At 36.9% G+C, this 22,280-nt stretch overlaps 5 protein-coding genes across 9 annotated transcripts; 3 read left to right on the forward strand and 2 right to left on the reverse strand.

Annotated features, from left to right (window-relative positions):
• Window positions 1-646: 646 nt before the first annotated feature.
• LOC110842549 (snRNA-activating protein complex subunit 3) lies at window positions 647-3,236 on the reverse strand. Of its 2 annotated transcripts, none has more exons than XM_035846156.1 (9): window positions 2,732-3,236; window positions 2,372-2,656; window positions 2,251-2,290; window positions 2,020-2,185; window positions 1,797-1,921; window positions 1,536-1,689; window positions 1,184-1,434; window positions 969-1,076; window positions 647-865 (listed from the first exon to the last, which is right to left on the reverse strand). In XM_035846156.1, exons 1-9 carry the CDS (start codon window positions 3,069-3,071, stop codon window positions 679-681), a joined length of 1,656 nt encoding a protein of 551 aa, XP_035702049.1. In that variant the 5' UTR covers window positions 3,072-3,236; the 3' UTR covers window positions 647-678. The 2 variants fall into 2 exon arrangements, with proteins under 2 accessions (XP_035702049.1, XP_021944007.1); XM_022088315.2 differs by having other exon boundaries at window positions 2,251-2,296; window positions 2,732-3,234.
• A 12-nt stretch (window positions 3,237-3,248) lies between these two features.
• Window positions 3,249-5,955, forward strand: LOC110842550 (geranylgeranyl transferase type-1 subunit beta). Its single transcript, XM_022088316.2, has 12 exons — window positions 3,249-3,384; window positions 3,531-3,616; window positions 3,742-3,968; window positions 4,051-4,169; window positions 4,236-4,346; window positions 4,596-4,695; window positions 4,778-4,910; window positions 5,003-5,122; window positions 5,188-5,248; window positions 5,334-5,389; window positions 5,460-5,522; window positions 5,641-5,955. Exons 3-12 carry the CDS (start codon window positions 3,796-3,798, stop codon window positions 5,836-5,838), a joined length of 1,134 nt encoding a protein of 377 aa, XP_021944008.1. The 5' UTR covers window positions 3,249-3,384; window positions 3,531-3,616; window positions 3,742-3,795; the 3' UTR covers window positions 5,839-5,955.
• On the reverse strand, window positions 5,951-11,550 carry LOC110842548 (ceramide transfer protein). The gene is made up of 13 exons (XM_022088313.2): window positions 10,787-11,550; window positions 10,536-10,598; window positions 10,280-10,332; window positions 10,110-10,173; window positions 9,686-10,010; window positions 8,696-8,772; window positions 8,412-8,603; window positions 8,023-8,331; window positions 7,553-7,631; window positions 7,238-7,440; window positions 7,005-7,140; window positions 6,884-6,901; window positions 5,951-6,716 (listed from the first exon to the last, which is right to left on the reverse strand). The coding sequence occupies exons 1-13, from the start codon at window positions 10,958-10,960 to the stop codon at window positions 6,607-6,609; spliced, it is 1,803 nt and encodes a 600-aa protein (XP_021944005.1). The 5' UTR covers window positions 10,961-11,550; the 3' UTR covers window positions 5,951-6,606.
• A 63-nt stretch (window positions 11,551-11,613) lies between these two features.
• Window positions 11,614-14,791, forward strand: LOC110842551 (28S ribosomal protein S30, mitochondrial). The gene is made up of 9 exons (XM_022088317.2): window positions 11,614-12,121; window positions 12,254-12,466; window positions 12,594-12,729; window positions 12,825-12,964; window positions 13,050-13,231; window positions 13,532-13,708; window positions 13,783-13,893; window positions 13,975-14,294; window positions 14,374-14,791. Exons 1-9 carry the CDS (start codon window positions 11,778-11,780, stop codon window positions 14,620-14,622), a joined length of 1,872 nt encoding a protein of 623 aa, XP_021944009.1. The 5' UTR covers window positions 11,614-11,777; the 3' UTR covers window positions 14,623-14,791.
• A 209-nt stretch (window positions 14,792-15,000) lies between these two features.
• LOC110842552 lies at window positions 15,001-22,166 on the forward strand. Of its 4 annotated transcripts, none has more exons than XM_022088319.2 (14): window positions 15,001-15,171; window positions 15,418-15,880; window positions 16,111-16,700; window positions 16,808-18,111; window positions 18,181-18,306; window positions 18,411-18,569; window positions 18,658-18,949; window positions 19,034-19,216; window positions 19,493-19,678; window positions 19,753-20,035; window positions 20,147-20,473; window positions 20,566-20,744; window positions 20,904-21,073; window positions 21,176-22,166. In XM_022088319.2, the coding sequence occupies exons 2-14, from the start codon at window positions 15,705-15,707 to the stop codon at window positions 21,743-21,745; spliced, it is 4,545 nt and encodes a 1,514-aa protein (XP_021944011.1). In that variant the 5' UTR covers window positions 15,001-15,171; window positions 15,418-15,704; the 3' UTR covers window positions 21,746-22,166. The 4 variants fall into 4 exon arrangements, with proteins under 4 accessions (XP_021944011.1, XP_021944010.1, XP_021944012.1 ...); XM_022088320.2 differs by having other exon boundaries at window positions 15,002-15,171; window positions 16,808-17,688; XM_022088318.2 differs by having other exon boundaries at window positions 16,808-18,306.
• The last annotated feature ends 114 nt before the right edge of the window (window positions 22,167-22,280 follow it).

Consider the following 22,280-nt stretch of genomic DNA (forward strand, 5'->3'; position numbering starts at 1 on the left):
GCTTTTTCATATTGGCTTACGAGTCCTCCCTAACTAAATGCATTAACTTGACACAATAATGTGGTCCGCCTTGCTAATGTTGCACAGACTGGAGCTTAAAAAGTCATCATCTTACGTATATACATACGAAGGCGGAATGTACATATGGATGTACATAATGCAAAGAAAGTTGTTGTAAAGTGTTGAGGATGAGTCGTGGTGCTTGTTGTGGTATGAGTACATAGTCGTAGATTTGAAAAAAGGTATACATTATGCTCTTATGTCATGTGCCCTCAACCAACGCACTTCCCTGAATATACAATTCCACCAACTTCTTCTTTTGCTGAGATGCAGATGTGTCATGTTCTTCTTGCTCGAAATCGAAAGTTTAGGGCGAGAAGAGCAAAACCAACACCAAATATGAGACAAGATTACTTTACTGACACCCTTCTCACCAAGAGACTACTGATCGTGAGTTCCTTACACGCAAGTATCTATGCAAGTCAAAAGATACATACTTAATCTGCTCACGCTTGTAATTCCTGGACATTCTGGATCATTAATCTTTGATGCAAATATTTCACAATAATTTTCTATTGACTGCATCATGTTGGGTGCAACATATTTAACGCAGCTTTCAGTAAGTAATTACATAAATCTAGAAGTATAAAGATGTTATCGAAATTATTTTATTCATTTTTATGGCATTTTAATTGATTTTGAAACTTGTTCAGAACACAAAGGAATTTCACAAATTAATTGAAGATACGGGAAGAGACGAAATGGTCCACGTTTGGCATTCTTAGTGTAACAAAATTCTTTCAGGCAATCAGTGCAAACTAGCATAGGACTCTCAGGGAAAAATTCGTAGTCAAGTACCGCCCATCTGGATCAAAAATGAAAGCATTGATATTGTAATGACAATTGCAATGAAAGGGGTAAAAAGCCAAAGTGTATGATTATTTCTTTGAACAAAACAAAGACATTACGTGGCAATGAATTTATTGTCAATTCTACACAATTTTGGCCTCATGTCGGAAATCCATGATATTCGAGGAAAGTGTGATACACGGTGTTCATCATCATCTGTTAGAAGCCTAAAAAATATAACACCTTAGATTAAAGGAAAGTCAATATACGCATATGTTACATCGGTTGTTCCAGTAGTTAAGTATATTTAGTTAAAAAATTATTACATATTTACCTAGCCTTATTGAACACAATAACATGTTCACAGTCACCTAAATGTCTGAATAAGTATGGAAATCCAAACTGGATTGTCAGGTTTTTCAATTTGGTAATACTCATATCTCCTCGTTTAAATGGGCCAGCTTTTTTAATCGGTTGCAATCGGGTCCAACGTATTATTTGTGATGCATAGTCAAAGTTGTTGCGGAATCGGTTGTCATTGTAAATGGTGTTATCAATTAATAACATGGCTGATAGCAGCTTATTCTGTAAAACAAAAACATTCACGAGTATTAACTAGAGCTGCCCAATACTTCGTTAACACTAAGAATAATCAATAAATTAAAGAGACGAGATGAGATGATAACCTTTGCCAATTCATTCAAGTTTTGTTGGTCACCAGGATGTTCCAATTCCTTTGTAAATATAAAGTCATTGTCGCAGAGTAATGCATCTCTGAGATCAGCCAAGGTTTGACTCCCAAGAACTTCTACTTTATAAGTTGCAAAAGACGAGTATTGCCTGAAAAACAACATGCATTTAAAATTAAAACATTTAATGTAAATAAATTTTACGAAATCAGTTGGATTATTTATTATGAAGATTTATTATTTAAGAAACCAACTAACTCAATTCCGGATGAGTCATCACTATCAGCTTGTCCATATACAGTTACTTCAATCAAAAACTCTCGAGATTTGTCAACCAAATTGGGATTTCTCACTGCAGAGTCAATAACCTGCTGATTTTTTCTCTAAAATAACGAAATAATAACAGTTACTTATGAACGTAATGCATGTTATATCCTGAAAGTAGTTTCCAAAAAAGTAAGGAGACGCATTAAATGTATACCTCACTTAAAAATGCATTTACTGCATCATCCTGAATTTGGTACTTTCTATCAGCCACACGAACTGGGTCCATACCTTGTCGAACGAAATTTCCTAGACTTGAAGGCGGAAAATCATCATTTGCAGGATCTTTCGATGTAGCTGCACTAGAAGCCTTTTGTGTATCGCTGCGATTCGATAGTAATATTTTTTTAATTAAAATTCTTCCTCCAAAAAGCTCACGTGCACGTACCTGCGGACACCTGAAACTTTATTGGGACACGTACTTTGCTCTGTATCTGACAATGAGATGAATGTGTACATAATTACCATCAAACTAAATTAAACTGGTGAATTCTATATGGTATACCTACCTGCTGCAGTATTTACACGTCCTGGGATTTCATTACTGAAGTAATCCTTGACACTAGGAGAAAAACTTAAAGGTTGTTCATTTTGATAGCTTGCTTTATTTGTCCTCTTCCTACTCTCACATTCCGATAAGAGGGTTGATCTTTCTTGCTGTTTGTCAGGATCAGCAGAAGAATTAGACGAACTTTCACTAAAAAATGCATCACCTCTCGACGCCCTACCAAATGCTTTAGTTGAAGCAGAGTTAGTAGAATTACGAAGTGGAATTTCCGACTCCATCTCTAGATCTAAAAGAAGAAAATTATTTAAGCAATCGTAATTTCCTATGATTACTAACTACTTAATTTCTAATTTCCGCTCACAGTCATTCCGCAACTCGGTGGCTAGGTCTTTGACAACCTCTGACATCAACATTTGTTCCACAATCATGTTGTTGGCGTACTCCTCAAGGTGAACGGGGGATGATATGTAGTGAGAGTATTTTTGAGTTTGCATAAAGTGCTCGAGTCGCTCCATGCTCGTTTTCACCCACAGCGTCGCAGTGTCGTCATCGTCGTTCTCCTCCCCACAACTCGTTGCGCCCGTGTCGTCGTCAGTGTCCTCGGCCCCCCCGGCTGAGGGGAGGCAAAGGAGTTGCTGGCTCGCTGCTAACTCACAGTATCGAGCAATCCGCTGGAACATGGAATTCGCAACTGAGGCCATGCTAGCGAACTTGTTTGAACCAGGATGCACTGTAAAAACGTTCCGCTTACTGAATTAGAAATTCTAATTTGGGATTAAAGTCGCCAATCAACACTATTTCTTTCAGCCGTAGCAAGGGGAAAAATTATTCGATGTTGATGTTGTTATTATTTCACAACAACTCAACCCACACGAGTTGCGCCAAGAGATTTTTGCTTTGCTTTGCTTTGAGGGGCACGTTGGGTTCCGGTCGGTGTCACTCGGAACACTTATTTTCTTGATCAAAATATTAATCACATTCCTGGCAATTAAGCGACAGGGGAAATTGCATCAGGTAATTCTAAATCAAATCGCCAATCTAATGTTAAACATCTCCAGTTTAATCCACTTGATAAAATGATTTCCTTGCGTGCACGTCAAGTTTGCGTGAGACAATGCGAGTCACAGTAAAATATAATCAGAATTTTTTTATGAAAAAAGGTTGCGCTGTACGGAAAAGGAGGTGAAATTACAATTCGAGAACCAGTGTGTAGCGGTTTGCTGTCCAATAACAAAAGTGAAGATAAGTAAGTATAGTTGATGCTATCAACTTGGTTGGAAATTAAACAAACTTAAGTTTTCTATCATTCATCACTAACAACTAACCGGGTGAATTCAATTGATTTATTTGTAAAATTTGCCTGAATTTTAGATTCATAAAAGGACTCTTGAGCGATAAAGGAGGGCGCACTTATTTATCTTGGTAATGGCCGAGGGTGGAGTAATGGGAGGTGGCGGAAGTGGTGGCGATGAAAATGATGGAAGTTTATGGATTAACACACGATGGAGAATGGACCTTTTGGTCAATCACCATGCACGATTTTGCCTAAGACTCCTCCATTCTCTGCCTGGAGACTGTGAAGAGCTAGAAACGCAAAGGTACATTTATAAATTGTACTTCTCTTTTTTGCGAATGCTTGTCATTAATTTACCGTTCTTGTTGTTCTTATTCGTATTGCAGGATGACAGTCCTGCAGTTCGCCGTCACTAGTCTTGACATACTCAACCAGATCCATTTAATAAAAGATGAGCTGAAACATAGAATCGTGGCTTGGGTGTATCGTCTTCAAATTACAGAAGGTGTGTCCTGAAATGTCAACGATTTATCTACGATATCTCATATGGCTTGTTTATGTATGATGACAGACCCTCCAGATCGCTGTGGGTTTCAAGGCTCACCGACTTTTTTAATGAATGAGCATACCAATATACACCTTCCACCCAGGGTGGTAGCAAGCCATGTAGCGATGACTTATGGTAAGTACAGAAAAGTTGTTCAATCGCCTTTCAAGGGTAAAAAGCTCATCCTTGAAAGTTAAATAAATCATTCTATAGATTGGCTTTATAGCTAAAGTATTAATACCAATTTAAGTATTTTCATATATATCTCACTATTGAATAGATCTAATAGGTCTACTTTGTGGAATTATCTAGGAACTTGTAATTTACAAGTTCCTAGTGAGATATATTACAAGTTGTAATTAATTACTTTGTTACAAAATTTAGCGGCGCTGGTCACGTTAATCACCCTTGGGGATGACCTTTGTCATGTTCAAAGAAAGAAGATATTGCATGGACTTTCAACCTTGCAAAATTCGAACGGGAGGTACATATGCAGTTATTTTAGTAAAAGTCATCCTTGATTAGCTTGTATTTATATTTCTAATGTAATTTTTAATTTCTTACAGTTTTAGGGCCGGATATGGATGTAGCGAGAGTGATATGCGATTTGCCTATTGTGCTGTATGCATTTGCTACATATTAAATGACTTTAGCACTATAAACGTGCCAAAATTGATCGAATTTATAAGACGGAGCTTTGTAAGTCGAGTCATTGGACTTATATACCTTCTTGAGACCTTAGATTAATGCAGAAAAAATAAACAAAATACTGCTGATACTAAAATATTTAGAGTTACGAAGGGTGTTTCACATCTGGTCATGCTGTTGAAGGGCATGCAGGCCACACATTTTGCGCAGTAGCATCGCTTGTGATTCTCGGGAAACTTCATGAAACGCTTTGTGAAGACGAGGTGAGCACTTTTTTTTATATAATCTGTAAAACCCTAACAAAACGTTAATAACCTTTCGCTTCCAGATCAATAAACTTGTTAAGTGGTGTCTCTTCAGGCAAGGAGAAACTGGAGGTTTTACAGGAAGTATGTAAATTTTTCCATGTAGAGTCATGTAATCTGTTCTGCTCTAAAACAGGAAGTACTAATTTTTAAAACTTTTGTGCCTCAGGGACCAACAAAGCTGAAGATACATGTTACTCCTACTGGGTTGGAGGAACATTAGCGGTATATTACTATTATATCCCTAATTTTGCAATTTTACTTGAACGTTTTCTCCCTCTCTCGTTATTTCCAGTTGTTGGACAGCTTACCATTCATAGACTGTGATAAAAATATTGATTTCGTACTTGGAAATCAAGTAAGTTGGGACAAATTGCAATTAACAAAACAATGTTTTTAATGAGTAAATGTCACAATCAACCAATGAGTGTAATTTTCTACCAAATTGTGTTCAAAATAACGTTATAACTTTGCAGAATCCATTGTCTGGAGGAATTGGCAAAGTGGACAGTGAGCATGTGGATCCACTACACACATTTTTAGGATTGGCTGGATTGTCGTTAGTAAAATACAAGGGTCTTAATCTGATGAATCCAATGCTGACCACGAGTAACAATGCTTCCGAACATTTATCTAACCTTCATCGACAATGGAATACCAGTGGACTGAACTAATTACGAGAATGCATTGCATGTGTATCTATATGAGCATCAAATTATTGTGCCTTCGATAATCATCATTTTTCAGAAAAACAGTATGAATAAATTCACGTAAATAATTTTTTTACACAATTTAGCCGTTTGTTTATTCACTGATTTAAAATATAAGTTTCAAAGCAGTCCACTCATAGTCAAATAATTAGCAATTTAAGTCACCGCCACCAGAAAATAATGCAGCATCAGGTTGGAAGCAACATGTGTATATTTTATTTTAGATTTAAATAAGAATAACAAATTTCCACGCAGAGCTCACTATAATAGTATGAATGGTAATATGTTACATACATGACTTAGAACAAGGATAATTATAATTAATGTGTAACATTTCGTCAGTCAAAACTCATCTCGAAAGTTGAGTTTACAGTGGCTGACAGTAAATTTCAATATGCTTAAAAAATCGTACATTCTAATTTCGAAAGTTATTAGATATTTATGACACGAAGATGCGGAAAAAATAAATGTACATAACACGAGGTCACTAAAATGTGTGATCGATCGCTCAATTCGATGAAACGTTTACCAGTTTACGATTTTCGGCATATCAGAAATATAATAGAAATTAATATAATTATTAGATAGCAATAATACATACATATATATTGTATTAGAACAATAAAACTACAATGCGGAACGTAGAATTTGGAATATAGTTTAAATATGTCCTTCATTATTTTATGATATTGGGCTGACGATCATCGGTTTTTTTATTGACGGCCGGGCATCCTAAAACATGATGGGCTTGTCCTTACAACGGTCGATTACGTATTTTGTGAATTTTTTCAAGAATCTTGGATATTCCCTTTTATAAACGGCACGTAAAACAGACGGTGGTGCTACAGAGATTAAAAAACAAATTAAAACCAGAAAGAAGCTATACTGAAACTAGCAATTTGATATGTAAATTTTAGAATTTAGCTAAAAGTAATCAAATGGACGAAAAAAGTCATAACATATTCATATGAGTAAAAATATATAGAAACAGAAATATTAAAATACTTACCCCAACCATTTGGATTTACTAAGAAAAATTTTACAGGTAAGTACATGTTTATTATGTTATTATGAGATTTAATTTATTCTCTGCTATTAAACTATGTATATGTTTAAATTGCGTGACGTACCCACAGAACAGTAGGTAATCTTGCATTGAAGATTGTCCCTAGTAATTTTGGATGCATCCATGGGAGGATTAACCACTGTTTGACACACCATTATTACAGTAAGGAACACGCGAATAAATTTTCCATTGGTACTCTCCTTTAGAAGATATTTCAAATAAATCAAGTTAATTATTAAATTAAATTAGTGTGTACATTAGTGGTAGTCTGTTTAAATAATAATGTTGCTAATATACCGGTGCATTTACATGCTCCGTGGAATGGTTGCATACGATCCAGATTTTTTGTGCATCTGGATCCTGAGGATCAGGTACATGGCGTTTGTGTGACCAAAATAAAGAATCCCGTTGAGTTGAAGGCCAAATTCTTTTATGGATTTGCAAGAATACTTTTGTGTCGTCCGAAATATTTTCTAAAACGGTAACTTGTTCAACCGTAGCTGCAAACAAATAAATAAACACAAATTGTAAGTAATTTATCATTGACCGAGGAATGAAGAATGCAAGAACTAGTAGATACAAGTTTAAACAGACAAATGTCCGCATACTTACTTTCCCACTCTAACCGTACGTCAGGGTCAAAAAAGTAATGGCACATTTCATGACCAGTGACTCCTCTCACGGTGTGAACCTATTGAAGTAATTGAGTCATTTTCAGCTTATTTTAATTTGAGATTAATGTTACTCTCATCCTTTCAAAATTTCAATATTACGAGAAGGGTTTCTTTATATTACACGAGAGCTGATGATAAGGTTCACGAGTTCTTATACCAATGAAGGCTAACGCGATGGAATTATCGAATATTGCTACATATTGTAGTTCATGATGCTGCTGCCATCAAGTACCATCTACCATGTTGCTACTGTTGCCATGCACTACAAGTTAAACTATGTATGGATCATACCGATAATATATGACAATTGAACGGGTAACCCGTGACTGACTTTGTTTGAATTGTGTATCTTTCATTAATTAATCTAACCTCTAATAAACAGGCTGGTTATATTTGACATAGACTCACCGCTTTCAGGGGATCTACGACATTTCCGTTGAGTTCTTCTTCCCTTCTGTACATCCTCATTTCTCCATCCTCTGCAAATAATTCCCATGCCCCTTCCCCTACACCAAGTCTTGCATAGTGTAACTGCTCAAGAGAAACTCGTTCAATCTCTGGCCATAATGGATGCATTCGAGCTTCGGACTCGGGAGCACTTATGGGAGCAATGGATTTTAGTCTGTCTCTAAAGTCTTGTTCAGCTTCCAACCGTTCCAAACCTAGTTCGACCGCATCATAAAACTCATCTTCTTTGAGTGCGCTGTGAGGACCCTCCTGTCAGAACAATATAAATACATTAAAATTAAAATTGAGGGAATAATGTTTGAAATAAAATATTTTAAACAAAAATATACCTCGCAGTCAGGTCCTCCCATTACCACGGTTTTCTTAGATTCCTTTGCTTCCTTTAATGCTTGTTTAAAATACTCTTCTAATTTCTTCCTTTTTTCGATTTCTTTCGTAGTCCTTTTTCTCCATACTTCTTCGCGTTGAGACATGATATCAATGCAATTTGACAATGACGACAATATTGCTGATGTGGTTGCCTGTCCGGAAAGAAATTAATTTTAAAGTATTTTGACTCTTTAGGATCAATGAAATTTAAAATGAATCATAAATTTCGTTTGTTGTGAGGTACCTTAAATGTTAGGGCTTCCCCTCGAAAGTCTACTATACGTAATCCTGTGTGTGAACAAGCTTCAGAGAGTTTTTTATCTGCAAGGGTTATGTAACTCTTTTATCCTGATTTTAATATGCATAGGAAGACGAATTTACTCTAAAGTTACTCCTACGTTGAGATTTTACATTGACAATGAAGTTGCTAAATTATCATGCAAATACAAACTGTTAGTTTGTCACTGTCACATGCATAATGAGTCAACCCAGTAGCCCTAAAGTCTCAACATCTTCTTTTACCAATTATCTTTGTCGAGTAAGTCCAGGGCCATAAAGAAGAGAATTCGATAAAAGACGACAGGAAGAGTCAAGAGAAGTTGTGTGTTAGTCAAACAACGACTGGTCTTCCTAGAATCTGATGTGTATGCAACTATGCTGGCTACTGAACACTGTTGCACTCACTTTTGTCGTAATCTCGCAAGAGAAGTTCAAAGTTAAGCATTTTACATTATTATCTTTGTAGCCTATGCCGTGTTATTTATTTTTTACACAGCACGTATTACATAAGGGGGAATTTGAAAGTCGGCTGGCTGCTGGAGAAGAGGGGAGCTTATGGTATGAATCACAGATCAAGATGTATATATATTTATAGTAAAGTTGAAAAGCTATAGCATCTAAGTCAAAATTGCTTAATACATGACCCTTCACGAGAGAGACATGTGAGTGCCAAGTAGCATCCTTATCCTTGCATGAACAAAGCAAAGTCGAAGACACGATGCAACTAAATACTAGAGAAGAAAATCATGCGTCCAGTCCAGCTATAACGAATGGGATGTGAGATACTGGTGTGATGGAAAGTTATTATAGGTAAAATATTGTGACTGTGAGAAGTTAAAATGTTTTACAAAAATAAGAGGATGCGAATGATGAATTTGAATTTACACATATAATGATTATATAGTGATTAATGATTTTTTAAATATAAATATTCATTAAACTTGATATCAATTACCTGACTTGACGGAATTAAAAAACGGATTGTCGTTCTCTGGAGCTGTTGGAGTCGGTGTATCGAGGTCATCCGAAAAGAGTGCTGGAAACGTAGTGGAATCCTCCTGGGGAACAGACCCCAGGGAACACACGTCAAAATATTTCTGAAGTGTGTCAATTTGCTGGATTAAAATATCCCGATAAGTCTCCAATTCAGCCACTTTGACTTTCAATCCTCGATCTTTCAAAACGCTCGAGGCCGACGTGGTCGACAATGTAGTGGACGAGATTGATACTGCGCTTCCGTGCCGTTTTAAGCTAGTTTGACTTCCATATCCTGACTCTTGCTGGAAAATGATTAAAAATTAAAAAAAAGTTGTGATCACTGCCTTATGTGACTCACTAACTCGATAAGCTAAAGGCAAGTAAATATTTAATTAACTCACCTTGTATCGCTCCAAACCTTCAACCCATCTCGTTTTGTCTTCTGAGGTTACACATCTTAAATACCTTAAATAAATACACAGTCATTCTTCAATCACAACAATTTTAAAACTACTTGGACAGAAATAATAACCAACAAGTTGTCAAAATTTGGAATCGCGCAAAGGCTTACCACATACAATCGTTAACTGAGACATCAAATCTGAGTTCGTCGAATTCATGAGGCTGAAAAACAACACGTGTACATAAATGAATGGAATGTTGTCAGTAATTCATTGAGCATGAGTGTCTTATAAACAGAATTATACGTCACGGTAAAAGTAAAATAGATTACTCATTCATTCCCCGTGACGTGACGTAATAAGAGGATACTAGATGACGATGACGTCGATTCAGTCGATTGCGTTGTTTCGAAAGTAATGAATTACCTTGATTGCGGCTTTGTGAATAGAAATCGCCCCCCTGCAGCCAAAAGTGAGTTCGGACTCGCACTTGGAAAATAAATACAAAATTAGCCCAAGATTTCACTGTCGTTCTTCGAGTGAGACTCTAATTGTTAGTTGAAATCGCTTCATTCTCACTTTTCCACATCATACCCAACTCTCTTCTTCTCACACATCACATTCTGAAATCCTACAATAAGAAGTAGGGTACCTTTGGATATCCAAAGTTCAAATACCTTGTAATAGGAGAGGGTTCCGTCCTTGAGGACGATAAATCTGTCCTGCCAGCCGTGAATGTAGTTGGTCCACTTGCTCAGCGTTCCGGAAATGTCCCCAGCTGGATTTCGATTTGACTCGTAGACTTCCTCCTCCTCCTCCTCCGAAAAACTGGGACTGTTCTCATGTGACATCACTTCCAGCCTCAATTAACCTATGTTTACTTGATGTTTTATGTATATTTCACTAAGAAGAACCTCACGTGGTTGATTGTCAATCCCTCAGCCAAGTCATTATTTATTATATGGACGCAGTATTTTAACGTTCGATTAATTAATAATTAACAAGGAACACGGAACAAATTTTATCATCCTTGTTGATTCATCAATTGGTCGATTACATTATATCACAAAAGTGAAGGAAGGAAGGCAGAATGATTACTAAACTGAAGTAGTGATAAGGTATTGTGTATCTGCAACTGCTTGACGCAATTTTATTTTATATTATTGCATTGCAAATTGCAATAATTATGAACTACAACAAACTGCAAGCTGAGGAGCTGAGCCGTACTACCATTAACGTAAAACTCAAGTATGAAATAGTCAATGTCTATCACTGTACACTGAATCAGCTTTATCGTTAGTAATGCCAGTAAATAAATTATCCTAGATCACTTTGTATGGAAGATGTAAAAAAATGACTAAAAATAATAACTCTTCATCTTTCTGCGTTTATTCTATAGTGAAAGTAAACAAGAGTGACCTGAATTTTTATGTGGTTTTATTTTGTGCAATTTGAAGCAACCTCCGCACAATGCTCTCTATTATTCCATCTCATTTTGCAGGGGCAGAATTTTCTCTGCGAATTTTGACTTTTGCATCAGAAGGTAAAAATTAGTAACCGGCTAGTGGCTAGAGATTCTTTCTCTTAACTTAAAATTCTGTATAATTCAACCCAATTATCCTGGAATTGTAACAAAATAGTTGGGCAGGCGTGAATTACGACGGCCCCATGTTGAGGACTATTATCGTCTGTCCTGCAAATTGGGGGACTCATGCTGCTAATTGTCGTGCATTTCGTGGCAATTTCCTCTGCCTGCGGAATGATGGGAGTGGAGGTCGTCGTGGGTGGAGCAGTCTGCCTCGAACCAGCAAAAGTCGCTTCTCGTACCCCGAGGGAATGGTAGCGCACGAAGATGATTACCTTGACGAGGCCCAGTACCCAGAAATCGACGAAGAAACTCATCAATTTTCAAAATATCAGAAAGATAAACATCAAACAATGTTGAGTTGGCACCAAACAATTAGAGACCAACCCAACCCGGAAGCTAAAACTTTGGAAATTAATATGCCAAGGTATTGCTCGACAACACTAATATTATATATCAATCTTATGAAACTTGTGCTATTCATTCGCTCAAAATCATAAAATGTGACATGAACTGAAATATGTACAAATATATGATGTGACAATTCTATAATTTTTAGAGGATATGGATACAGGTGCTCAATACTAAATGAGGAACGTTTTGAGTATGCCAGTGAGTCAGTATATAAATTCCTTACAAGAAGTCACCTAATTGAAAATGAACTGCCGGATGTTTATTCTTCGCCCGAATTGATCAAGGAAGCCAAGCATTATGCTGAAAAATTACGTGAACCAATTCTGGAGGCGTTAAACTTTGAATCAAATCACCAAAGGTGAAGCTGAATAAAATATATGCAAATATATGTATGTATGTATTGTATATCCATTCCGCACGTACAAAGATATTTATTACTATGCTTTACTACTTACATATTTTAATTAATTGGTTATTCATTGCAGTCGAAGCTATGATGGCGACCTAGAGCAAACGACAAAATCAATTGATTTGAAAAGGTCTCAATCAATTGTGACACAAATAAATAGAGTAATTTTATCTGTTCTGGGTGGCGAAGTGGATCACCTGAGTAATTGCCAGGTTTGCCAGCATTGCTGCTACTTTGTCTTTCGTTTAAATTCATTACTATTCATTTCGGGTCCAGTTTTTTTAACTTTAAATTCATAATCCTTTAGGTTGACCTATCTCCAAAAATTGAGGCCTTCTGGCTTATGGGTGGTCAGCAGCCTACTAATCGCATGAGAGAGTCAAGACTCAAATTACAAAAGTCCAAGTTCCGAAAATGCAAAAAGAATGAATATGACCCTATTGAAACGTGCGTGTATATATTTATCTGATTAAACATATATTTTAAGATAATATAAAATATTTTACATAAACATCATATCTAAAATCTTTAGACCTTTCCAGTACAAAGGATCTCCTTTGTTGCAGCTCCGATGTGAGAATCCAGTCAACAATTTCGTTGACGCAAATTCTCCTCACTGCACTCTACCACCAAATACACCGTTGGTTTTTCCATATCAATTAAGCAATTACGGAATTGGACAAGTAAAATATAACTTTGCCAGTCTTGTACCAGGTACGATACAATAATCTTATAATTCAGTAACCAATGCAATTGTAAGATAATGATTAATAACAGGGTAGGATTCTTATTATAAAAAAATTGAACAAGATATGTACCGTGCGGGTGGAGCTTAGCTCGTGAAAACCCAGTGTTGCGCCTCAGTTCTCCTGTTAAGTGAGGCGCAACACTGGGTTTTTCACGAGCTAAGCTCCACCCGCACAGTACATGTCTTGTTCAATTTTAGTATACATAGACATATTCTGATGTTGTAATTGTGATACATATCCTTTGGCCTCATTTTTTGCAATACAGGTACTTGGGCATCTGATAATCATCGATGTAGCCATATCGCATTTCACCCTCGACATCATTTGCTTGATGAGGCTGTGCAGAGTAGTGAATATTGGGTTGCAGATAGAGAAAATTCCCTGGCTAGTCAAGCAATTTTAACTTCATTTGGTCGACTACTAGCTCAAGCATTGTATTTCGGTATAATCATTTTCAGAAGCCTGTTTTTCTTGTGAAATCCTACATGCTAATTGATAACGTACTTTGATGTTTAGGGTTTGACCAATTTACAGAATTGAATTATCCATTTTCAAGTCAAACAATAATTACGGATGGCCTAAAATGGACATTTTCTGCGTATCAATTAAATACAATTCGTCTTGCAGGTATATGTCCGCACTGATATATACGATGTACGAACAAAGTTTGGTCATGGATTACTAAAGGAATAAATGTCTTACTTTCAGCGTTGCATCTTCATAAAAATCCAAGACAAAATATTTGTTGGAAAATGAACTCTATGAATATATTCGAAGATGCCGAACTAAAAACGATAAACATGACTACTCTTGAAACTATTCTCAAGTTTTACTTAAATAAACCGAAACAAATTGCGGTTGAAAACCCGACGCCGTACTTGAAGTCGCCCTTATCAACATGGGATGACGAAACTCGAAAGGAAATTGTTTTTCACAACTATCGGGACATGGTTTCACAACGTTGGTACGTGGTCAACTATCGACGAAGGATGTACCCTGAAGTTTACGAATGGGAAAACATCTACAAGGTACAAACATTTTTTATATACGTATTCTCTTTTTTGGACGACTAATTCATATTGCATTTGAAAATATGTAATTTCTCAGATACGCCATCAACAACGCTTCTTTGAGCCTCGTCGACGCTTCTTTGAATTGCCATTAGATTTTCCTGGCCGTTATCCATATGATAAACCATATGGATTAATTGATCCACATTTTGTGGGGAAGCGAATGAAGTTTTTAATGAATGAATTAGATGCAAATAAAGAAAAAGAACGAATTGAGGAAGCTAAGCGAACTCAAAGCTCTGTGTATGAAGTTGAAGATGACCCAAAAGAAAAACGAAGGAAATGATGTAATTAAATCATGTAGCTTACAATTCGTTTGGTAGACTAATCATATAGTATGTACATATTATATAGTGTTTCTAGTATTTTTACAACCCAATACAGTACCATCACCATATTCATGTACTTCGTGTTTTCTCGAGTTCACTCACAATAAAACATGACTTGTTCGACTAGTTCTCAGCCATTCTATTCAGCAGTTATTGTTGGCATCGACTCACTGCAGCTAGTAAATGACTCCAGGGAGGTCAGGTCAGAGACTACGCTCTGAAAATGTATGCGACCTCACTGCTCCTCTCGTGTCACCCTGTGATAGACGTGAGTTGGGATTGGGAGATTGGGAAAAGCGCCGGAAATGAACATCTTCATAAACTTGTGATGCCACCACCACCATCTCTTTGCTGCTGCTCTACACTCAACGCGGCTGAGAACATTGAAAATCAAAAATTAATTAGCAATTAGCTAACTTATAAATTGTACTGAAAACTGATCAATTTGAGTACTATTCTCCAGTTAGTCCACCAATGCACCTAAATCAGTTCTTTTTAATACAGAGGTGAGCGAATGTTTGAGATTGTTTGTTTAATATTGTACTTATTCTGTCCATTTGTCAGTCATTGCATTGCCAATTTTATTCAGAAAAACACTTAACCTATATTTGAAATAATGTATTAGTTTGATTCAAGCATTCGAATAAGAGAATTGAGAAAATTTGCATGCACTTATTATGACGTGACTATAAGGTATATACAAAATTGTCTAATTCATCGTAAATCTTATTCTAGTTTTTGTGTGGTTTTAGATTCGTTATCATCTGAAGAACTGGATAACAATTTTGTCAAGTTGTATGTGATAGTGGTCGAATATAGCGAATGTTGTAGGGAGAATAGACGGCCGCCAGTGATTGATTTAAAAGTGAACAGTGAATGGTAATTAAAGTGACAATTTGACTTCTGGACGCAGTTTGTTGAACTTGTTGTTTTTGCTAAATTGATATGATAGAACTCAACAGGTCAGTGTACACAGCCATTTGCTGCTGTGAACATTTAGAATTGAATCCCGTCGTACATTTAAGTTCTGCTCATCGAAATGAATGCAACAAATGAATCGGAAGGCGAGAGTAACATTGCACCCCCGGACACTGACACCAACTGTATTTATGTGTGTTTGGATGGAAACTTTCTTCCGATAAGGTTTGGAGTATTCGATAAAAGTGACGCATCTACTCCTGCACAGCTTACCTTCAACAATCAAGATCCAATCTAGTAAGAAATTTCTGTCATTTTTCTTCTTCACATGCACATGGGATATTTTAAATTTAGTATCTATATTATTGGCTTCTCTATCATCATCAGATTACGGATTAAAGTCCTATGACTTTAATCTCGAATGTGATGTCTATTGATATTGCGTCAATTGCATCGTCTTTTCTATTTGGAAAAAATAGATGATAACACTTGCCATTAAGTTTCAATTGGTATTTTTTTTATTTCAGCTACACAATTCAATCAAACGCTGAGGAGGAAGGAGCAGAATTTCCTATAACTGATCTTCAACAAGTTCAGCAACTTACGATAGTTCAGCAGGAGGAGGCCCATGCTGATTCAATTAAGTTGGGAGAGGAGAACGAGGAATTGTTGGACTTTGAAATTATTTCTAGAGCCAAGCTCTATGGGTCAAGCCCTTTAGCAGAGACAGATATCAGTGTATCACTATTGAACGCAATTGCTGCAACATCGTCGGAAATTTCACCAATACAAGTTACAGCGAGGCTTCCTCAACGCACTGAAGAAGCTCCAGAAACATTGATTTCAGTCAATGTTCTTACCCAAAATCTGGGAAAGTTATCAAAAGTAGAATTTTCTTGTAAAAAACGCCAGGTGTCAAGCTTCACTGTTCTAGACGGAGTGCAAACTTATTGGGGATCAAGTGAGGCTGACGTCGTAGTTGATGACAAAGTCCAAAATATTCCTTGGGGAAAAATCACCCTTAGCAAAAACAGTTTACTAATAAGACATCCTGCGTTGAGGTACAACCCTGATCAAAGTCCTGTGGAACGTCTTTGCTTATTCCCATCTCAAACAAGTAAGAAATTATTGATGAATAACACTAACAGACAAAAAGGGCATAATATAAAGTATTGTTATTAGATGCTTCAGTTAATAAGTATATTATTCTGTTATTTTTATTAGAAACCAATCCACACAGTTTGGTTGCTGGTGTAATATCCTATTCTCCGAATGGATTGTTTATCAAAAACCGGACATTAGGACCAGTAGAAAGCTACATTACTGATTTTAACGTATCCGACATGAATCCCGAACAAGTTCCAAGGTTCGATAAGCGGAAAAATTTTCAAGTTCAGTTGGTTCAAGTACAACAAGCGACAGTATTACCCAACACTCATCTTGCAAACATGCCCCCATTGGTTCTCAGTAATCCATTTCGTTTGGTATACGCTATAAATCCAAAGTTTTCGCCACCGCGACCATCCCCCTCCTCTACTGGTGGTAATAATGCTATTTGTGTACAACACACGAATGACCACATAATTGGACAAAACACGACCGCAGCCGCGGCCACCTCCCCCTCGTATACTTTCGCATCCACATCAAATTCCACACATCCCCATGCTAATATTATTGAAGCTAATCTACCACAAGATACAAGAGCAAGATCATTCAAGGTCGCCAAAGTAGCAAAAGCAAAGCCGTGTAGGAAACAAACAAACCAACCTACTATAAAGAAAGCCAGGCTAAACCAAAGTCGAAAGAGGGCAACAAAAGTTGCTTCTAGTTCTTGTAATTCAGAGTTTTCAAATGTGTCCGTTCTCAATGGACTCGAGACACAAACTCGAACCGTTAACATGGATAGTGCAACTGTGTTGTATAATAGCAATTCGTATGATCCTAGTTCAACAGTAATTCGTGGGTCACCTGTTATGAATAATAGCGGAACATTTCCTCAACAATATTTGCTTATGCCACAGTCAAGTTTAAGCGTTTCAGAAGGCAGTGTTCAGCAGCAGCAGACCACCGCGGGAGCTGGACCGTATAACTCCAATCACCTAATCGTAAGCAGCATGCAAAATCCAACTACTATGCTATACTCTCCCGAGAGAAACTTTCAAGCTTACTCGACCAATATTCAGCAACAAGCAGGATATTCATCCCTTGGCCCAGGTTCAGTCTCACCTTTGAACAGCAATACCACTCAAATACTGGGAACAACGTGTAATTTAGTAGGAAACGTTGCAAACATTACCGGAAATATGATTGTTCGTTCTCTAAATAGCAATAGTCAAAACGCATCGTATGCTATATCATCTACGAATTCATTTCAAGGAAATTCTTCTCACATTCCCGCACCCTCAAGTACTACTAGTGTTCGCCAGCCAATGTTTACTAAAATCCAAGTGAACAACATTCATAAAAATGGTAGCCAGATGCAATTAGGTCCTTCCGCATTTATCTCTGCTACTCCACAACGACATCAGGTCGCTACGTCACCAGGTGTTGACCATCCAGCCATGTCCATAATAAAAACACAGTTTATTGCTTCTCAGACTCAGCCCCCTTGTTCATCAACTCAAACAGCCCCTATTGGTCTTCAATCATTGGTTTTAGTATCACCGGAAAAAAAGACAGACCAGACAGTTGAAACGAAACCTACGCCATGTGAAAAATTCTCAGTATGTGCATAGTTGTTTCATAGTTATAACGCACGATTAGAAAAAATATCAAACCCGTCATTTATTTTGATAAATAGTGAAACCTTTTGTACTTATTTTTCCAGAGAGAACGTTTCATTGAAGGCCATGAAGCCGTGTGCCATAACTGCGGCACACGATCACGGGACCTACACTTCTGTGATTATTGCAGATTCAAAATGTCGCCTGATGCTAAACTTGTTGCCCTTGGACCAAACTCCAAACCCAACATTGCTGAATCAACTGTAAGAATGACACATAATGCTATCTTGATGATCATAAATATGTACCTTTGTGTCAATCTAATATATTAATGTAATTAAAAAAAAACAGGTGAAAAAGGTCACAAACTCACCAGCAATTCAAAAGCGAAAGTCGAAGAAGGGGAAAAGATCCGAAGAGTGCATCGTTTTATCATCTGACGACGAAGACCAACCAAAGCCAAAGGTTTCAAAGTCAGAAACTAAATTGGACGCTTCTTCGGTGTCCAACAATTCTACTTCGGCAGTGGTGAAGAAAGAATTAAAAATTAATTTAAGCCAGCCTTGCTCTTCCACTGCCTCTGGTTCAAACGTTCAACGTCCTGCATTGCATAGTCAAGAAGAAGAAGAGGAGTATGCGAAACGTATGTCAAACTAAGATTATTCCATCTCTTATGAAATCATGATAAGTAGTAATAAGACCAAGTGTTTGACCCTAATGTTTTTAGTCATTAACGAAATCCAAGAATCGTTAAACGCATCGTCAAAGGAGACGGTGGTCAAAGTAGAATGCCGTTCTGTGAGAGTTGGTGACTACAAATGTTCCATGCCCAGCACTACGGGTGCCATTGTGTATCAAGTTATCTTCTCTCAAAAAGGAATAGTCTTCACCTTGCCCCACGCTCAAGCTAGTACGACTCATTTAATCTTATACATTTCAAAGTTGATTGATATTCTCTCTCTTCTTCCTCTTCTCTCTGAATTTTATATACTGTTGCAAAAAATATTTTCATTTTCAAAACCCCTGAACCAATTTCAAAAAATTTGTTAATTTTTTGCAACAGTTTTTTTCTAACAATGTTAAGATGCCATATTGCCACTGTGTCTTCATAATAATGATAATATTATAATGAAGAGAGGGTGTCAATTTGCGTTGAAATTTATTTGCATAATAAACGTTTATTTAGAACACAAAATGGTAACGTGTGTCGTACCTATGGACACCATACTTATGGTGGAAGCTCACTTTAAGAAGAATCTGCCTGTGCTATTTATGGCTACCGGATTAAAGCTTGCTAGCAGCCTGCGGAAATCACTAGGACTTAGCGAAGATTCGAAAGACTTGGGATATCACTATGGCCCACAGGATGGAGGTTCGTGAATTATTTCTTGAGTCTCTTTCTTTATTTAGCAGACAAAATTTATTAAATATAATCTAATAATTTAGACAGGTGCCAGAAACGGATCGTCTTTCTCTTTACTACCATTACAGAACAAGCAGTCGGGATCATCGTCAAAATTTTTGGAAGAACCCTTTCTGAAATTGACAATCCGAAAGCAAATCAAATTCTTTGTGATATCACAAGAGATCCTCAAAATACGTCTAGCAATAGGGTGGTTTCTAGTGGAAAATCAAAGCTCCATGAGCAGTTATCATCTACAAGTGTTTCCACGGCAGAAAATACGGTTGTACTAGCATCTAGTCAGGTTGACTGTAGTGAGAATAAAACGTAGGTTGCCTCAGTTTAATACAACAATTTTGACACATCCCGGGCTCGAGATCTCAATATTTTGTGTTCAAAAACCATTTGCTTTACTGTTTTGTTGTTGTATTATTGCAGGCTCTTGAGCTACCAAGGGATTTCGGTTCTTCAAATGGACGTTTTATGTTTAGCAGATGAGCAATTCCTGAATGACTCTATCTTAGATTTTTGGCTAAGATATATTGAACATGAACTCCTCTCCCCTGAGGATAGAGCGAGGACGTACATTTTTTCAACCTTTTTCTACAAGAGATTGACAACGAGACCTAAGAAACGCCCAAACAGTGCTATCGAAGAAGACCCTACACTTTCTGCATCAGAAAAACGACACAGCCGAGTTAAGCGATGGACGAAAAATGTTGATATCTTTGAGAAAGACTTTTTAATAATTCCCATTAATGAAAGGTAAATAGGTTATTGAGAGTGGATGGTGGAATTGCTACGATTGTATCATATCAGTCATAATAATTAATTCAAATTTATGGTGATTTTTCCAGCCTGCACTGGTTTCTGGCTGTAATCTGTTTTCCTGGCTTGCTAGGAGTTCATGACCTAATAACTGGAGAACCTCTTCCCAATTATAATCAGAAAAGAAAACGTGCAAAAGTAAAGACTGAAGACAAGGCGCCTGAGTCGGAACCACCTTCTAATGGTTGTTCGAATAACGGTAACAAAGGTATTTGACATTATTTTTACTAGTTTAATTTATGACCTTATGAAAGTACCTGTCTCTATGTACAGAAAGCTTGTCAAGATTAAATACAATTTCTAAAACCATGTCCTTCAATGTCGTTCAAAAGTCATGTGAAATAATTATTTAAAATGTTTTATTCAGAGAGTTCTTCAGAAGTGTTGACAGAAGATATACCTGGTCAAGACAGAACTGAAATATCTAGAGCTGTGAGAGTCAAGAAACCATGTATTATAGTATTTGATTCACTTGCCGTCGAGGCCAGAGGACGTGTTTACTCGACACTTAGGGAATATTTAAGGATGGAGTATAAGGTAAACACTATGTTTAGTTCTCAAGGAAAAGAAAATATTTCCTATTATGTATACTCCATATTCGTACATGATTAAAGAATTAAAATTCTGTAATTTTTACAGACTCGGAAACTCCAGGACCGCGATTTTACTAAAACCTCAATGCCAGGAAATATGCCCAAAGTTCCTCAACAGCCTAACCATTGTGATTGCGGAATTTATACTTTGGTCTACGTCGAATGCTTCTTCAAGCGCCCTCTTTCGACATTCGACATTTCAACTGACAAAGCGACAATATGGCCCGATGATGATAATATGAAACGGTTATGTTCGACAAAAAGAGAATCTATTTACACATCAATACAAGAATTAGTAAAGTCAACAAATCCAGACGCTATTGACTGGATCCCCAGACTCACGTTTACCCTACCTCCCATTTCGAAGATTGTGAAATCTCACCAAGATTTGGAGACCGGCTCTGCTACCATCGAAAGTGTGCAGCTATCGAAAGAAAATTCCATCAATATTAAAAAGGAGGAGGAGGACACGGCCCAACAATTTGATGCTCCTCCGATTTTTGAAACTACCCACCATCATGCTAATTTACAACCTAGTACTGTAGAGTCCGCAAGAGCTAGCCCTGCGGACAATGACCATGATCACGATTATTTTGGAGTTCCTCCAAATAAGTAAGACTGTACCAAGAGTGCGTCCTTGTGCATTGCCCTCAGTTGTTGGTAACATTATACGGATTGTGTGATAAGCTTGCTAAATATGTGCACACCAATATAAACCCTTCATGCAACATATTTATATACATCCATCAATTTGTATACCTATTACAAATCTAACTATACATATATATGACGTAGTCTGTTTTTTATTTATTTTGCCACTATTATACCAAACTAATAGAGAATTGTAATACATATATCACGGGTCTCGTCTATCTCTCTCTGTTGTTGTACCAAAATGTATCTTGTATACCTGATTGAATGAAGTTTAAAATTGTGCATTGCCATTACACATTGAAACTGGATTAACTGACACTGTACATTATTAATAATGCGTGGATGGCTTTTAGTAATAATAAAGTTTTAATAATATAGTCATATATATATATGTTAATAACATCGATTGCTATTTTAAATAAGCTACATCCGTGATTAGTCCGTGATTTTGTTTTAAAACCCAATTTTTAAAAACTTGCCTCAAAAATCAATTCGGA

Source organism: Folsomia candida, unplaced genomic scaffold (assembly GCF_002217175.1).
Source record: "Folsomia candida strain VU population unplaced genomic scaffold, ASM221717v1 Fcan01_Sc001, whole genome shotgun sequence".
NCBI lineage: Eukaryota > Metazoa > Arthropoda > Collembola > Entomobryomorpha > Isotomidae > Folsomia > Folsomia candida.

Excerpts from the sequence above, each read along its gene's own strand:
- LOC110842549 (XM_022088315.2), bottom strand. The coding sequence starts at position 3,071 with ATGGCCTCAGTTGCGAATTCCATGTTCCAGCGGATTGCTCGATACTGT. Across the intron at positions 2,297-2,371 it reads ACGTGTAAATACTGCAGCAG|ATACAGAGCAAAGTACGTGT; the intron begins GTAGGTATACCA and ends TCTCATTGTCAG. Across the intron at positions 2,186-2,250 it reads AAAGTTTCAGGTGTCCGCAG|CGATACACAAAAGGCTTCTA; the intron begins GTACGTGCACGT and ends ATCGAATCGCAG.
- LOC110842548 (XM_022088313.2), bottom strand. The coding sequence starts at position 10,960 with ATGTCACATGAGAACAGTCCCAGTTTTTCGGAGGAGGAGGAGGAGGAA. Across the intron at positions 10,333-10,535 it reads TTCACAAAGCCGCAATCAAG|CCTCATGAATTCGACGAACT; the intron begins GTAATTCATTAC and ends GTTGTTTTTCAG. Across the intron at positions 10,174-10,279 it reads TCAGTTAACGATTGTATGTG|GTATTTAAGATGTGTAACCT; the intron begins GTAAGCCTTTGC and ends TATTTATTTAAG.
- LOC110842551 (XM_022088317.2), top strand. The coding sequence starts at position 11,778 with ATGTTGAGGACTATTATCGTCTGTCCTGCAAATTGGGGGACTCATGCT. Across the intron at positions 12,730-12,824 it reads ATCACCTGAGTAATTGCCAG|GTTGACCTATCTCCAAAAAT; the intron begins GTTTGCCAGCAT and ends ATAATCCTTTAG. Across the intron at positions 12,965-13,049 it reads GAATATGACCCTATTGAAAC|ACCTTTCCAGTACAAAGGAT; the intron begins GTGCGTGTATAT and ends TAAAATCTTTAG.
- LOC110842550 (XM_022088316.2), top strand. The coding sequence starts at position 3,796 with ATGGCCGAGGGTGGAGTAATGGGAGGTGGCGGAAGTGGTGGCGATGAA. Across the intron at positions 5,123-5,187 it reads AAACGCTTTGTGAAGACGAG|ATCAATAAACTTGTTAAGTG; the intron begins GTGAGCACTTTT and ends TTTCGCTTCCAG. Across the intron at positions 5,390-5,459 it reads GGGTTGGAGGAACATTAGCG|TTGTTGGACAGCTTACCATT; the intron begins GTATATTACTAT and ends CGTTATTTCCAG.
- LOC110842552 (XM_022088318.2), top strand. The coding sequence starts at position 15,705 with ATGAATGCAACAAATGAATCGGAAGGCGAGAGTAACATTGCACCCCCG. Across the intron at positions 16,701-16,807 it reads CTTATTCCCATCTCAAACAA|AAACCAATCCACACAGTTTG; the intron begins GTAAGAAATTAT and ends TATTTTTATTAG. Across the intron at positions 18,307-18,410 it reads CGCCATGTGAAAAATTCTCA|AGAGAACGTTTCATTGAAGG; the intron begins GTATGTGCATAG and ends TTATTTTTCCAG.